This window comes from Arachis hypogaea, chromosome 12 (assembly GCF_003086295.3).
Source record: "Arachis hypogaea cultivar Tifrunner chromosome 12, arahy.Tifrunner.gnm2.J5K5, whole genome shotgun sequence".
Classification (NCBI taxonomy): Eukaryota; Viridiplantae; Streptophyta; class Magnoliopsida; order Fabales; family Fabaceae; genus Arachis; species Arachis hypogaea.
Genome location: NC_092047.1, coordinates 11398670 through 11414421, shown reverse-complemented (window position 1 = coordinate 11414421; position 15752 = coordinate 11398670). Strand labels below are relative to the sequence as shown.

General features: G+C 35.6%; 1 protein-coding gene across 2 annotated transcripts in view; it reads right to left on the bottom strand.

The window, feature by feature from the left end:
- Positions 1-15752, bottom strand: part of LOC112726844 (uncharacterized) — a 34468-nt gene that overhangs the window by 9107 nt on the left and 9609 nt on the right. For both annotated transcript variants that reach the window (XM_025776380.3, XM_025776381.3), the window contains 6 exons: positions 8540-9300; positions 5889-8131; positions 5124-5372; positions 3442-4170; positions 1639-2460; positions 531-1265 (listed from right to left, as the gene is read on the bottom strand). In XM_025776380.3, the coding sequence (XP_025632165.1) occupies positions 531-1265; positions 1639-2460; positions 3442-4170; positions 5124-5372; positions 5889-8131; positions 8540-9257 (5496 nt within the window). In that variant the 5' untranslated portion in view covers positions 9258-9300. The remainder of the gene's footprint in view (positions 1-530; positions 1266-1638; positions 2461-3441; positions 4171-5123; positions 5373-5888; positions 8132-8539; positions 9301-15752) is intronic.

Sequence of the window (15752 nt, the reverse complement as noted above, 5' to 3'; positions counted from 1 at the left end):
AACAAAAAATTTCCACTATCCTAAAATTTTTAACTTCAAAATCAGAAATAAATAGAGTTGGTTTAGTTAGCTTATGTGCATGTTTGGGGGCCATTATTTTGTTAAAAAAAGATCTTTTTTCAATGAAAAAAGATCTTTTTTTATTTTTTAACGTGTTTGGCAAATTTCTAGTAGTAAAAGTAAAAGCACTAGTAAAATAAAAAAAAGATCTTTTTTGAAAAGCTGTAATTTACATCTTTTTTTCAAAGATCTTTTTTCTTTAAAAAAAAGATGTTTTTCATGTAATAAATAAACAAAAAAGTACTTTTATATTGTTATACCCAAACATAATTGATTGATAAAAAGATCTTTTTACATGAGATATCCAAACATAAAATTACTTTTACTTCTCTATAAGATCTTTTAAAAAAAGATAACTCGAAAAAAGATCTTTTTTTTTAAAAGCTCACCCAAACAAGCCCTATACTGTAATTGGTCCCTTAAACTTCTTCTTCATGGAAAAATTGAAAATGAAAAAGAGTATTTGTTACCTCTTTATTGGTGAAAACGGGTTGCCTGCTAATAATTGAGGTACTGCTTTGATCCTGGAGACGTTGTTGATGACTCTGAAATAGCTCCAACTCATCGCTACAGCCAAGCACTCTTAACTCATTTAACTCGGGGCACACCACCGTGAATTTTCCAGAGCAAAAGTGAGTAAGTCGTGACAACATGCCAAGTAACAGTTGGGTTAAACAGGGGAACAAAAAATTTTCTGTTATTTCAATTGCTTCCTCTTCCTTTCGAACGATTTCCAGCAAATTTGTGCATACTAGTACATTGAGTTTCTCTAGCTTTTTAAGATTTCTGGCCAATGCTACTGGAAACACGGTTTTCAATTTGTTACACATAAAGATTCTCACTTGTTGCAGATTTTGAAAGCCGAGGATTCCCTGTTTGTTATGTTGCCACACATGCGTCACTTTTGTTAGCGATTTTAAAGTTAGTTTCTTCAGCTGGAATGATGTTTCCTTGATCTTAGAGTTATCCACTTCAAAAATGCTTATTATCTTGGAACACTTTTCTACTTCCAATTCTTCTAAGATCTTCAAAGAAAGAAGAACATTGGATGGAATTGCATATGGCTTGGAGCCACAACACTGCAGCAGCTTCAAAGTTTTCAAATTGTTAAACCAATCTTCTTGTAGACCTTCGCTGATTTTCGAGATTGTTCGATAATCATGTTTATCAGTCACTCTTAATTCGTCCATGCACTCGTAAAACTTCTGTGAACATATAAGTTATGATCAGCTTAGTAATATGTTTATTTATAGCCCAATGCTCTTTTTTTTTTTTTTAATCAAAAGTAATAAAATTAGAAATTATTCTTTTCCTACTTTGTATACCATAATTTTATGGTAGAAACAAAGTTAAAAGTTGAAAATATGAAAATTCAGTAATGTCAAGTCAATGTCAAATAATCTAACAATTCTCATTTTTCAGTTATAAATTTTACATGAAGACACTTGCATGTAAATTTTTACCTTATTTTAAACAAAATCTTATTAAGTAAAAGATAATTTGATTTATTCATTTTTAACCTTTAAATTAAAAAAGAGAAAGAAGAGAAAACCATCAAAGGAAAGATTATGCATGTACCTTGTGTTTGAATATATACTGCATCGTATCTTGTAAATTCCCCTTCCAATGCCATCTCATCTGCTCTTTTTCATGTGCAACATACACCTTTTGCAGCATTGGCATGTTACTGATTCCTTGAGTGAAATTTTCCAATTTGGGACACACATTCACCACGAATTTCTCTAATGATGGGAACTGAAAGGAACACTTGTTGAAACTACAAAAACTTTGTAGGTTCTTCAATGCCACAAGCTCAAGGGTTGTCAATTGTTTAAAAGCAACGATAACCCCGTCTTCTTTCTGTTGTTGTCCTTCATCTGATACAATTTCCATTAAAGATTCGCAGTTGATTACCTTCATGGTGTTGAGTTGACTCAATGCTCTTGCCATAGATGGTGACATTAAATATTTTAGTCCTTTACAGCCAACTACTTCCAGCTTTGTCAAGTGAGCGAGAAATACAGAGGAAGGTGCTAGAGTCTCCAAAAGTGGACAATCATTTAAAGTCAACGACTCAATCATTTGAAGAATTGCATCTCGTTCAAAGCCGATCTCCTTAAGATTTGGTAAATCAATTAAATTCAAGCTTTTCAGCTTTGGAACAACCCCTAGTCTTTCAATATTGGGAAGCCTTTCGAGAGGCACCAATTGTTGAAAAGAACAATCACTCAACCAAAGGCTGATCAGATTAGGATTGTTATGAAGGAAAACATATAGAATATTAGTATTCTTCAATCCAGATAAATGAAGCTCTTCTAATTTGTCCATTCGGGAATCATAGTTGCTTAACAACTTTGCATGCCATGAGCCAATTTGCAAGGACTTCAATTCATTGAGCGCCTATACAGATAAATAACAAAAGAAATAAGGCTGCGTTGGTCAGGGAGATTGATATTGAGAGTGGTATAAAATATATTAGACTGAGTTATATTTAAGTATCATACTTGGTTTAAGATAAATATAAAGATAACGGGATAGATTTAGAATTTAAAAAGTTAAATAAAAATATTTTTTAAAAAAATATTATTAAAGTTTGGGTTTTGCTAACTTATAACCGAAAGGCATAGATTAAGCATACCATAAAAAAATATTTTACAAAAATTATTACAAAATTTAATTTTTTAACTTTTCAATATATTGAATATATCAAAAGTATACATTTTTTTTATTATTATACTTTTTAAAATGTGCCATTATCTGGAAACAAACACTACCTTAAGGTAGAGTAAAGTACAAGTTATATTTATCACCTTCTGTCTAAATTTTATTTGCTATAGTTTTCTATGTAGTAGAAAGACTAAATTTCTTTAGTCGTTCTTGAAGTTCTTGACGTGCATCAATTTGGTCTCTAAAATTTCAATTGTATTATTGTGGTTCTTAAGATTGAGCTTCAGGTATCATAATGGTTCTTCGACTTTTTTCTAGCAGTAACTCAGCAAATGAAGTGATGAGCTAACACTCTTGTTACAATGGAAAATAGTGAAATGACATCGTTTGTCAATCAAAGTGTATGTGCAAACCGTTTTATGTATTCACAACTATCAAAACGATGTTTCTATTTTAATTAGCCGCCAAAAGCAAACAACTTCATTTTATCATTGTCTAGCGTGGTAAGAGTGTCAACTCATCATTCTGTTTACTAAGTCACTGTTAGAAATGAGTCGAGGAACCACTTTGATGTCGAAGGTCAATTTCAAGAATGACAATAGTATAATTGAAACCTCATAGACAAAACCAGTGCATGGCATGAATTTTAGATGTCACTTTAGGAATTTAGTCGTAGTAGAAATAATAGTCAAGTGCTTAAAGGCATTATCTTACCTCTTCAAAAAAATAGATAGGCTTTCTTTGTGCATCTGTGGTGTCTCGTTTGAAATGTGGTTCCAACTTGTCACAAAGTTCAATAGACAAGTCATTCAATGCTGGCAACTCTAAGTCATAATCTCTTCGGCAGAACCTCTTCAATTTTGGTAGTCTCAAAAATTTGATTGTTGCCAATTTGGTGAACTTAATGAGAAGATCACTTGGGTTATTGGCAACTTCTTCGTCAGCTACAATTTCCCTCAATTGAGAACAATCTGAGACCACAAGATATTCAAGATTTTCAGAAGTCTTGGCTATAGGAACAGAAAATATGTTTTCCAACTTGCCACATTCTTGAACCCATATCTTTTGTAGATTTTTCAAGCCAAAGTTCCCTTCTGGATGATCTTTCTTCCGGTTAAACAAATGCTCCAATTTTGGAAGTGCTTGTAAATGAACATCTTGCAATTTGATTATTGCATACCTACTAGTACCAGAAAGCTTACTTCTCCCATCCAGGTTAAATATAGCTTTTATTGACTTGCAATTAGTAACTCTTAAGCTGCATAGATGTTCAAATATTCCCACCATGTCATGAGTAAAAACATGATTCAATTTATCACACTTATCAATAACTGCAGTCTCCAACTTGACAAAGGAATTTACGGGGAATTCAAAGTCACATATCTCACTCAAACTCTTCATGTTACTCACTTTGATATTCTTCAAATTCGGAAAGATTCTTTCCTGTTTTAGTTCACAACAAGAAGGAACAACAATTAAACCAATGGCCATATAAGCCAAGCCAATTACATACTTTTCTTGTAGTAAATTGTTGGACCCTACATCAAGTTACATACTTTTCCTTTAGCAAATTACATAGAAAAACAGATGATACAAATGTATGCATTTTCCAATAAAGATATTCATATAAAATTGGTTTTTTAACTAATTTATGTCCGTAAATTACTAGCATTTTAATTTGTCTACTGTTACACTTATTTTAATTTGACAATTTTAAAATAAAATAATCTGTTAAATCATATATTTTGTCATTTTTTATCATTCAAATAAAATTTATTTTAATATTTTATGAAATTCAATTTTTCTACTCTAAAATAATATTACATATCAAAATTAAAAATGTTAAGTGTATACCAAAATCATTTGTTGGTATATTTATATATAAATATATATATAGGTTAAGTTATTTTTAATATGTATTTTGTACTTTATGTGTATTTTATATTGGTGGTTGATTTTGGTATAAAGCTAGTATAGTTGTATAAAAATTAAAGAGTAATGCTAGGGGACCAGCAATTTTTGTGATTGGTAGCCATCAAATAGCCATCAATGATAATCTAATGGTGTGAGATTGGTGTGAGATTTCATCCAATGACTCACCTTTTTCTGCTGGTTATATGCTGGCCAAAATTCAACAAAACTGCTGGCCCCTAGACTTTTCCAAATAAATAACTTATGTAACCCAAAAACTGAACAATCGATGAAAATTGGGGTTATGCAATAATGCAAATATGGCATTGTTTTACAGTAACTGGGTGCAGGTGGGAGGAAAACGGCAACTAGTGAGAGGAAGAAAAATATGAGAAAACAGGTAAATGTTAATTAGCGTATTATTAAACTTTATTAGGTTATTATTTAAGGTAATAGTGTTATACCATCAATCAACTTATACGTACCTTCTTTTTAACATCAGTACTACCTTGCTCTTTTGAAAAAATGAGTTTCATCTTGTGACATTCCGTTACAGAAAGGCTTTGTAGTTTCACCATATTTCTAGCCATAGATAATGATAATAAAAATTCCAAATTCCCACAACCCTTCACTTCCAAGTGTACCAATTCTGCAAAAGGTGGCTTTTGGCCGATCCATATTTGGTGGATTTGGATCGACAACAACTCGATTTTCTCCAATTTGGAAAATTTAACCTATGAAGCAACACGCACAAAATACTTATTTCGATCCAAAAATCAGAGATATTTTGAAATAAACTTGTACACTAAAATCAATCATCATACATTTATTCATAAAAAATGTTAAAAAATTAGCAGAATTTATTATTTTTAGCTAGTAATTAGCCAGCAATATTTTAAAGTGTGGGCTAAAAATAATTCTTTGAGTTTTTCTCTTATAAATACATATATGATTTATTTTTTTTTTTTTACCAAAGATAGGAGATTCGAACCTGCAACCTCTTAAATGAGTATGGGGAGACTATGCTATTTGAGCTATAACTCATTGCCAATACATATATGATTTAACTCATTTTTTATGTATATTTTGTATTTCAATATATATTATATTAGTGACTAATTTTGGTAATTGATTTTAGTATATATCTAACAATGATTCTAAAATTATATATGAAAGAAAACTAATCTTTTAAAATGCAAAAGAAAAGATTAATTTATAGTTTATACAGTAGAAAGTAGTTTCTAACTCACCTTTTCATTGAATAATACTTTTTCCTCCACTGCAGATGATGAAGTGAGATAGAATCCAAGAAACTTTGGCAAGGATTGTAACGTTAAAGAGCGTAACATTTGGAACTCAAGTGGCTTAGATGTGTCAGCATCTTCTGCTTCCGCAAAGAAAACCCCTTCTAGAGAGTTACATTCTGAAACTTCAATTGTCTCAAGAGCAACCAGAAGCTTGGCCATAGAAGCAAAGAAGACATTCTTCAATCCATCACAGAGCTTAACCTTGACGGCTTTTAGTTTGCAAAAGGAGGATTCTGAAAGTGATTTACAAGAGCATATTTGCACCATGTTCTTGAGCTTGTAGAGGTACAAAGACTCTAATTTGGGAAAAGCCTTCTCAGGATGCTTCCTCTCCTTGGGGTTGATAAGAGATAAAATGCTAGAATTACTCACAATAGATAGTTGTTTAAGAAATGGAAATCCATTCAAATTCAGCTCAAAGAAAATATCTTGGACACCATTGAGTTCTTCCAGCAACAAGTTTTCAACTCTTTCAAACAACATTTTGATTCCCTTTTGAGAATGAATGTCAAAGGCACCATCTTTTTCCCGTATCGCCAAATACCTCAACAATTCATACTTCTCTGGCACGTTCAATTCTGGTTCTAAATGTCTGTTTGAAGAGCCAATAACAATCTTATAACTATGCAAATTATTGAAAAACAGATCCTTTGGCAAACGGTCAACACTTGGGATTTGTAAGTCAATATTTGATAGATTCAGATTCCCTAACTCTGAAAGACTAGCATTGTCATGACTCTCCCATTCAGTGGAGATGTTGCTCATGTACAATTCCTCCAAACTAGTCAGGTTTGAGATTAAACCAGGTGGAATGACTTCTAATTTGGAGCAATTACTTATGTCAAGAATTTGTAGCTTAGATAATTGCATTAATGCAACCGGCAAGCTTTTAATATCAGATCCTGAAAAGCTAAGAATTCTCAAATTCTTTAGCTCCCCAATATTGATGCACAACTGATCATCTAAATTAATGCATTGCTCCAAACAAAGCTTTCTGAGTTTTCTAAGGCATTTTATTGATGAAGACAATTCTGATATATCAACGCCAATCAAGATTAACACTCTAAGTTCTTTCATTTCTTGAAAAAAGTTTCCTGGTATTTTAAAATGATGGTGATTATTATCAAAATGAAAGACTTTTAGTTTAGGACATCTTATATTTCCAGGAAACTCAGCAGTATTGACATCACACTGACGCAAGAAAATAGCAGTGTACTTTTCAAGTTTATCCTCGTCAGGCCATTCATCCAGTTTACATTTAGTCAGCATGAAGATTTGTTTCTCCTCTGATGCTGTCAACAAAGCTGCATCGCGAACAAGATTTTGCATCGCGAAACGACTAATTGAATAACTGTTAGACAACAAACCTGACTCTTTTAGCTTCATAAGCAATATTTGCACTTTATCTCTTGCTTCCCTTACTGTGTAGATGCCTTCAAGAAAACCAATACCAATGCATAGTCTCACAAAGTCTGAAACTAAAGCATCTTGGCCCATACAAGCGCAAAGCAAGAAGGTAAACTTGAGCTCCTCATTTTCTAGAAGTTGGTAACTCAACTTTGTAGAATATTCCGGTGTTCCAGTCAGCTTCTGCCTTTCGAGCGTTTTAAGAGTTTCCCGCCAAACCAAGTGGTTTTGGTTTTTCAATGCCTTTGCAGTTGTGACTATTGACATGGGCAAGCCGTAACACTTCTTGGCGATTTCAGCTGCTAGATATTCGAGCTCAGAGTTTTTGTAGTCTATTCTAACTTTTTTCATGAACAATTTCTTTGCATCATCAACATTTATGGTGTTCACGAGGAACATGTAATTTGGTTTCACATCCATTTGGCTCAAGACTTGTTTTACCTCAGAAATCAGCAAAACCTTGCACCCTTTGTAATTTTCTTCTGCTTTCAATTTACTAGAACCAATAGAGGTGTCTTCTGTTTTGGCATCCTCTGATAATGTATTCTGTTTCATAAAAGAGGGTCCATCGGTTTGGTTTGTCTCCGCCTTAGTTTGATCCACATTACCAAAAGATTTTCCTTCTTTGAGAAGGAGATTCTTTTGCTTGTCATCAGCACTCTGTGATGGAATCCCCAACATATCCAAGTCAACTTTTGCATACACATCATCAAGGATTATAAGAGCATTCTTCTCTTTCTTCAATTTCTCTTTTATGCGGATCGCTCTTGCATACTCACCTATGTTGAACAAATAGAATTACATACAAAAGTACGACACAGATTAAAGAAGCTTAAAGGTATAACAATACTTGATGCAGATACACATAATATAAATATAATAAAAAAAAAAAGTAAGTATCCTTTCCAATTGCTGATCATTTACATAAAAAACAAAATATCTCTCTACAATTCGAAATTTTTTAACCGGTCCTTAACCATCCAATTAATTGGTCTAAGTGGCCTTGTTACTAGACTAAGCGACCCTGACACATGGACAGGTCACCGTTTACAAAGCCACTTAGACTAATTACTTGGATTATTGGGACTGATTAGAAATTTTCGAATTGTAGAGGAGCACTTTGTACTTCGAACAAATAAACGGACATTCACTCAAAAAAGTAGTACTTAAGCATTAACAATACTCACTCTCTTCCTGTAATGTAATCCCCAACATGTCAGCTATCTGCCCTTGGGTCTTCCTGATGTCTAGAATTTTGCCCACGTTTGCCATAATCACCACATCGAATAATTTAGATTCTCGATTTTGAACTCTGTTAGCGGCTTCTATGACCAAAGTGGTCTTCCCCATACCAGCTAGCCCGTGAATACCGATCATTGTAGCACTGGAGTCTTCCAGTGCTTTAGTGATTTCATGCATAGTTTCTACTCTCGATTGGAGCTCTTCATAGTCAACACTAGGAAGCGCAAACCCCATGGAAAGTGGGCCCTGCCAGTGAGATATACCATCAGGCTTGTCTTTTTTCACTTCTTCAACCTTCACTTTCATTTCCTCTGCTATTTTGCTGCGATGATGCCTTTTCTGCACATTAGGAATAGCAAGGGGATACCCATCATTTCTCTCGTGTTCTCGTTGGAACTTGTCATATTCAGCAACAACATCCTCCACCTGGGCCAACCACTTATGAACATAATCATATATTGCTCTTCCATATCGGCCTTCTTCTTCCTCGGCTTTATCCTGCACCCATGTTTTATCTTTCTTGAGAGTCTCTGCAGCATTGCTTAGCTCCTCGAATCTTGTCTCATAATCCCACACGTAATCACATTGATTCTTTACAAAGTCAATTGCTGCGTCGATCAAACGTTGTTGCAAAAAATCAGGTATCGGTATAAAAGCAGCCATACTTCATTCATCCTTGACGATCTTGTTGCTCTACATTTTCTCTCTGCAATAGCTAGTAGTTAGTAAAAGAGAACATAAATGAAATAAATTGCAACTAGAGTCAGATGGGCGCGATACCGGATAGATAAATTAATTATATTATATAGGGTGTTCTAATATTTGATTAGCAGAAGTTGTTTTTCAAAAGGGAAAAATTGAAATGCTTGGAATATATCAAATTGAAAGGAAATAAAATATTTAGCGTCTCTGCTCTCTCTTAGAGGTTTCTGTTTCTCGCTACTGTTCCCTATTTGAGGTGTCACTGTTGCTACTCCTTGTTAGACTTAATGGAGTATCTTATCGTCTATCCTTGCTGTTCACAATCTCGCTGAGTCACAGCTTAGTCGGAGTGGCTTCACACCGGATCTAAATCATATTACCACCAAAGGCTTCCTATCCCACGGTTTTGTAATTCGGTGGTGGTGGTCTTCGCAAAGTAGTTGCGGATTTAGTGGCAATAACGATGTCAAATTCGTAACGATAAGTCATTACTGGCGAATTCTATTTTTTGACGGTAAATTCGTCGGTAATATTTGTTGGGTTTTTGGGCTCCCTTCCTATGTGGAGAAAAAGTCCAAATGTTAGTATCCAACCCCACGAATAGTTAAAGTGGCTGAGGTGAGTTAGGTTTGAGAGAGAGAGGTCATTGTGCAAGGAGAACACCAAATACTAGAGAGAAAAAAAGAGAGAAAGTTATTTTCACACATACACAAAGCTGTCTCTGTAAATTGGTCACTGCAGATTCGTTAACTGTTGGATCGAGCTCAAATTTGGACAGTGCGTTCTACACATCTGGTTCTTTGATTTCACCGTTCGATCTTCAATTCGACATCTGTAACTGGAGATATTGGCCACGCACAATAGCTCTGTTTTTGTGGTATTTTCATCTTCTTGTTCTTGTTTTGAAAGCATTGAAATTTGGGTTGTTTGGCTTGTTGTATGCACGTTTTGTGCAGTAATTTGTGACTCTCTTGTTTTCTATTTTTCATCATAGTGAAGCTATATCCTAGTCTTGGTGACTCGTGGCTTTTACTTCTCTCATTGAGGAGGTTTTTCACGTTAAAAATCTTTGTGTGTTAGCTTGTTTCTAATTTCTGGTTTATGTGATTTTTCCGCTGCTATTAGGTATTATTGTGCTAGTGTTAATACTTGTTGTGAGTGGATATTGTTGCTCCTCTAATTCTTGCAAGTAGGAAATTGTGTATTTTATCCTATCAATTGACATCAGAGCTCAGTTTTGGGTATTTGGTTATAACTTGCTTGAAAGATGGAGGCAAATAATTCTACTAGGATGATAAGTTTGAATGGCACTAATTACCATCTATGGATGGAAAAAATGAAAGATTTATTGTTTGTCAAAAATGTACATTTACCCATATTTTCTACACAAAAACCAGAATCTAAAACAGATGAAGAATGGGAGTTTGAACACCAACAAGTTTGTGATTTTATTAGGCAATGGGTAGATGATAATGTTTATAATCACATTGCTAATGAGACTCATGCTAGGGTTTTGTGGAATCAAATTGAATCCTTGTATGCTTCCAAGTCTGGCAATAATAAATTGTACTTGTTGCATATGTTGATGAATTTGAGATACAAGGAGGGGTCACAAGTATTAGATCACTTGAACGAATTTCATGGAGTTCTAGATCAGTTGTCAAGCATGGGAATCAAGTTTGAAGATGAGGTTCAAGAATTGTGGTTGCTAAATACTCTACTAGATTCTTGGGAGACTTTTCGTATCTCTCTTACTAATTCTGCTCCGAATGGTAAAGTGAGCATGCAACTTGTTAAAGGTGGCATTTTAAATGAAGAGATGAGAAGGAAGACGCAGAATTTTTCGTCACACTCTGAAATGTTAGTCACTGAAACCAAGGAGAGAAATCAGAATAGAGTTCAAAAGGGTAGAGGTAAAAGCAGGAGTAAATCCAAGGGAAGATACAAGAATATTGAGTGTCACTACTGTCACAAAATGGGTCACGTTCAAAAATATTGCTATCTTTGGAAAAACAAAAACAAAGGTAAGCAAGAAAAGAAGGATGATAGTGGTAATGATCCTGTATCTTCTATTTCAGATGATCTTCTTACTATTGATATTGTTGATTATGAGTACAAGGTCAATCTTGTTTCTGATGATGAGCTCAGCTGGGTAATTGATAGTGGCGCCTCAATACATGTTACACCGAAGAAGGAGTTCTTCACTTCTTATACTCCAGGTAATTTTGGAGTACTTAAAATGGGTAATGATGGCTTGGCCAAAGTTATTGGTGTAGGAGATGTTTGTCTTGAGACTAATATGGGAATGAAGTTGCTACTCAAATATGTTAGACACGCTCCAGATGTTCACTTGAATTTGGTTTCAGTTAAAAGGCTTGATAATGAAGGCTTTGTAAACACGTTCGGCTTTAGACAATGGAAGCTTACTAAAGGCAACTTAGTGGTGGCTCGAGAAAAAGGTACTTCAAGTTTATATGTGATGCATGCCATGATTGCAAAAGGTAGTGTGATGCGATTGAAAGTAAAGAAGTTTGTAGCTTGTGGCGCAAAAGACTTGGTCATATTAGTGAAAAAGGACTTGGCTATTTGGCTCGAAAGGATGCTCTTTCAGGTTTGAAGAATGCAGAGTTGGAGAAATGTTCTCATTGCATGGCTGACAATCAAAGAAGATTATCCTTCAAGAAGCATCAACCTTCAAGAAAATTAGACTTTTTGGAATTGGTGCACTCCGATATTTGTGGTCCTTTGAAGGTACAGTCTTTTAGTGGAGCTATTTACTTTATTACTTTTATTGATGATCATTCAAGAAAGCTTTGGACTTATACTTTGAAAACAAAGAACCAAGCTTTGGAAAAGTTCAAACAATTCCAAACTTTAGTTGAGAGGCAAACAGGTAAAAAGTTTAAATGTATTCGCACTGATAATAGTGGTGAGTATTGTGGACCATTTAATGAGTATTACAAGCAGAAAGGCATTAGGCATGAAAAGACACCTCCTAAAACACCTCAGTTGAATGGTTTGGCAGAAAGGATGAGTAGAACGTTGATTGAAAGAGTTAGGTGTATGCTTACTGAAGCTAAGCTACCTAAAGTCTTTTAGGGTGAAGCGCTACTTACAGCGGCTCATGTGATTAATCCGAGTCCTACAATTGCTTTGGACAATGATGTTCCGAATCATGTTTGGTCGGGCAAAGATGTCTCGTATGGTCATTTGAGAGTCTTTGGATGCAAAGTATTTGTTCATGTTCCAAAGGATGAGAGGTCCAAGTTGAATGTGAAGACAAGGCAGTGCATTTTTATTGGATATGGTCAAGATGAGTTTGGTTACAGGCTTTATGATCCAGTTGAAAAGAAGCTTGTAAGAAGCCGTGATGTAGAGTTTAATGAAGACCGGACCATTGAAGATATTGATAAGGCAGATAAGAGTCAATCACAAGAGAGCAGTGACTTGATTGATGTAGATCCAGTTCAGCCGCCTCCTTCATCAGAACAAACAGATAATCAAGATCAGGAGCATATGTATCAAAATGAGCCTTTGGTTCCTGATGACCAGGAGATGGGAGATCCAATTGATGCTCCAGTTGATGATGATGATGATAATCAACCTGAGCTACCTGAAGATCCCCTAGGTTTCCATCCTAGGAGGTCTTCTAGAGAGCGACGACTTTCAACGAGGTATCCTTCTAGTGAGTACGTAACATTTACTGATGGATATGTGACCTTGACTGATGGGGGAGAACCTGAATGTTATGCAGAAGCTATGGAAGGTGACAACAATAAGAAATGGTTTGATGGAATGCAAGATGAAATGAAATCCTTGTATGATAATCAAACATTTGAGCTTGTGAAGTTGCCAAAAGGAAAGAAAGCTTTGCAGAACAGGTGGGTTTATAGGTTGAAGCATGAAGAAAATTCTCAGTGTCCAAGGTACAAGACTAGATTGGTGGTCAAGGGCTACAAGCAGAAAAAGGGAGTTGACTATAATGAAATCTTTTCACCGGTTGTGAGAAGATCTTCTATTAGGACTGTTTTGAGTTTGGCTGTAAGTCTTGATTTAGAGATAGAGCAGATGGATGTGAAAATTGCTTTCCTTCATGGTGATCTTAAGGATGAAATTTACATGGAACAACCTGAAGGTTTCATGGTAAAAGGCAAAGAGGATCATGTTTGCAAACTAAAGAAGAGCTTGTATGGGTTGAATCAAGCTCCAAGACAATGGTACAAGAAGTTCGAGTCTGTTATGGCAGAACAAGGCTACAAGAAGACTACTTCTGATCATTGTTTATTTGTTAAACAGTTTGCTAGTAATGATTTTATTATCCTTTTGATATATGTTGATGACATGCTTATTGTTGGTCAGAATGCTTCTAGAATTGATATGTTGAAGAAGCAACTTGCAATGTCATTTGCAATGAAGGACCTTGGGCCAGCAAAGGAGATTCTTGGCATAAGAATCGAGCGTGATAGAAAGGAGAAGAAACTTTGGTTGTCACAGGAGAAATACATAGAGACAATGTTGCACAGGTTTCAAATGGAGAAAGCAAAGGCCATCAGTACTCCTCTTGCTACACACTTCAAATTGAGTTGTAAGCAAAGTCCATCAAGTGATGAAGAGAAGAAAGACATGGAAAAAGTTCCATATGCATCAGCCGTGGGTAGTTTAATGTATGCTATGGTGTGTACAAGACTGGATATAGCTCATGTTGTTGGTTGTGTTAGCCGTTTTGTTTCAAACCCAGGAAGAAAGCATTGGAATGTTGTAAAATGGATAATGAGATATCTTCGTGGTACTTCTAACATGAAGTTGTGTTATGGGAGTGATAAGCCTATTCTAGTTGGTTACACTGACTCAGACATGGCAGGAGATATTGACTCTAGAAGGTCCATTTCAGGCTTCTTGATCAACTTTGCGGGTGGAGCTGTGTCTTGGCAATCAAGATTACAAAAATGTGTTGCTTTGTCTACTACCGAGGCCGAGTTTATTGCCATTACCGAAGAGTGAAAGGAGATGCTTTGGATGAAGAAATTCTTGAAGGAACTCGGGTCTACTCAAGAGAGGTATGTGTTATTTTGTGATAGTCAAAGTGTTATACATCTTGGTAAAAACTCTACTTTTCATTCTCAATCCAAACATATTGATGTGAGGTATCATTGGATATGTGATGTTTTGGATGCTGAGTTGTTGGAACTTGAAAAGGTTCATACTGATGAGAATGGTTCTGATATGATGACCAAGGCATTACCAAGATGGAAGTTTGAAGTTTGTTGCTTAATCGCCAGATTGGCAGTTACCTCCACATAGTCGTGAGGGGGAGATTTGTTGGGTTTTTGGGCTCTCTTCCTATGTGGAGAAAAAGCCCAAATGCTAGTATCCAACCCCATGAATAGTTGAAGTGGCTGAGGTGAATTAGGGTTGAGAGAGAGAGGTCATTATGCAAGGAGAACACCAAACACTAGAGAGAAAAGAAGAGAGAAAGTTATTTTCGCACATACACAGAGCTGTCTCTGTAAATTGGTCACTGCAAATACGTTAACCGTTAGATCGAGCTCAAATTTGAACAGTGTATTTTACACATCAGGTTATTTGATTTCACCGTTCGGATCTTTAATTAAACATCTGTAGTTGGAGATATTGGCCACACACAGTAGCTCTATTTTTGTGGTATTTTCATCTTCTTGTTCTTGTTTTGAAAGCTTTGAAGCTTGGGTTGTTTGGCTTGTTATATGCACGTTTTGTGCAGTAATTTGTGACTCTCTTGTACCCTATTTTTCATCATAGTGAAGCTATATCCTGGTCTTGGTGACTCGTGGTTTTTACTTCTCTCATTGAGGAGGTTTTCCACGTTAAAAATCTTGGTGTGTTAGCTTGTTTCTAATTTCTAGTTTATGTGATTTTTCCGCTGTTATTGGGTATTATTGTGCTGGTGTTAATACTTGTTGTGAGTGGATATTATTGCTCCTCTGATTCTTACAAGTAGGAAATTGTGTATTTTATTCCTATCAATATTTGGAGGATAAATAAATTAAATTACTGCGTCCTTTACTGTCGGGTTTATCGTCAAATTTAGTGAAAAATTTTGGTGACCCGTAATGGTTAACCGTCGAATTTTTCCGACAGTAAAGGTGCATAAATTCAAATCACGAACCCTCTTTTTCCTCATTCAAAACCATCACCACCATCTCTCTCTCTCTCTCTCTCTCTCTCTCTCTCCTTCCAGTGTCTCCGTCACCGCCATCTATTGCCACCGATGAGACCACCACCATAGGAGCCAATATCTGTGGCCGTCAACCCACCGTCGACCCCTCCTTCTTCCCCTCTTCTCCTCTCTCCTCGCGCAATCATATGTCCGTCGCCCCCACCATCATCACACCGCCGCTGCCTAGCCTTTGGCGAGTTTCCCATCCTTCGGCGACCGCCCTTCCGCTACCTCTAGGTTCGGCGACCACCATTCCACCA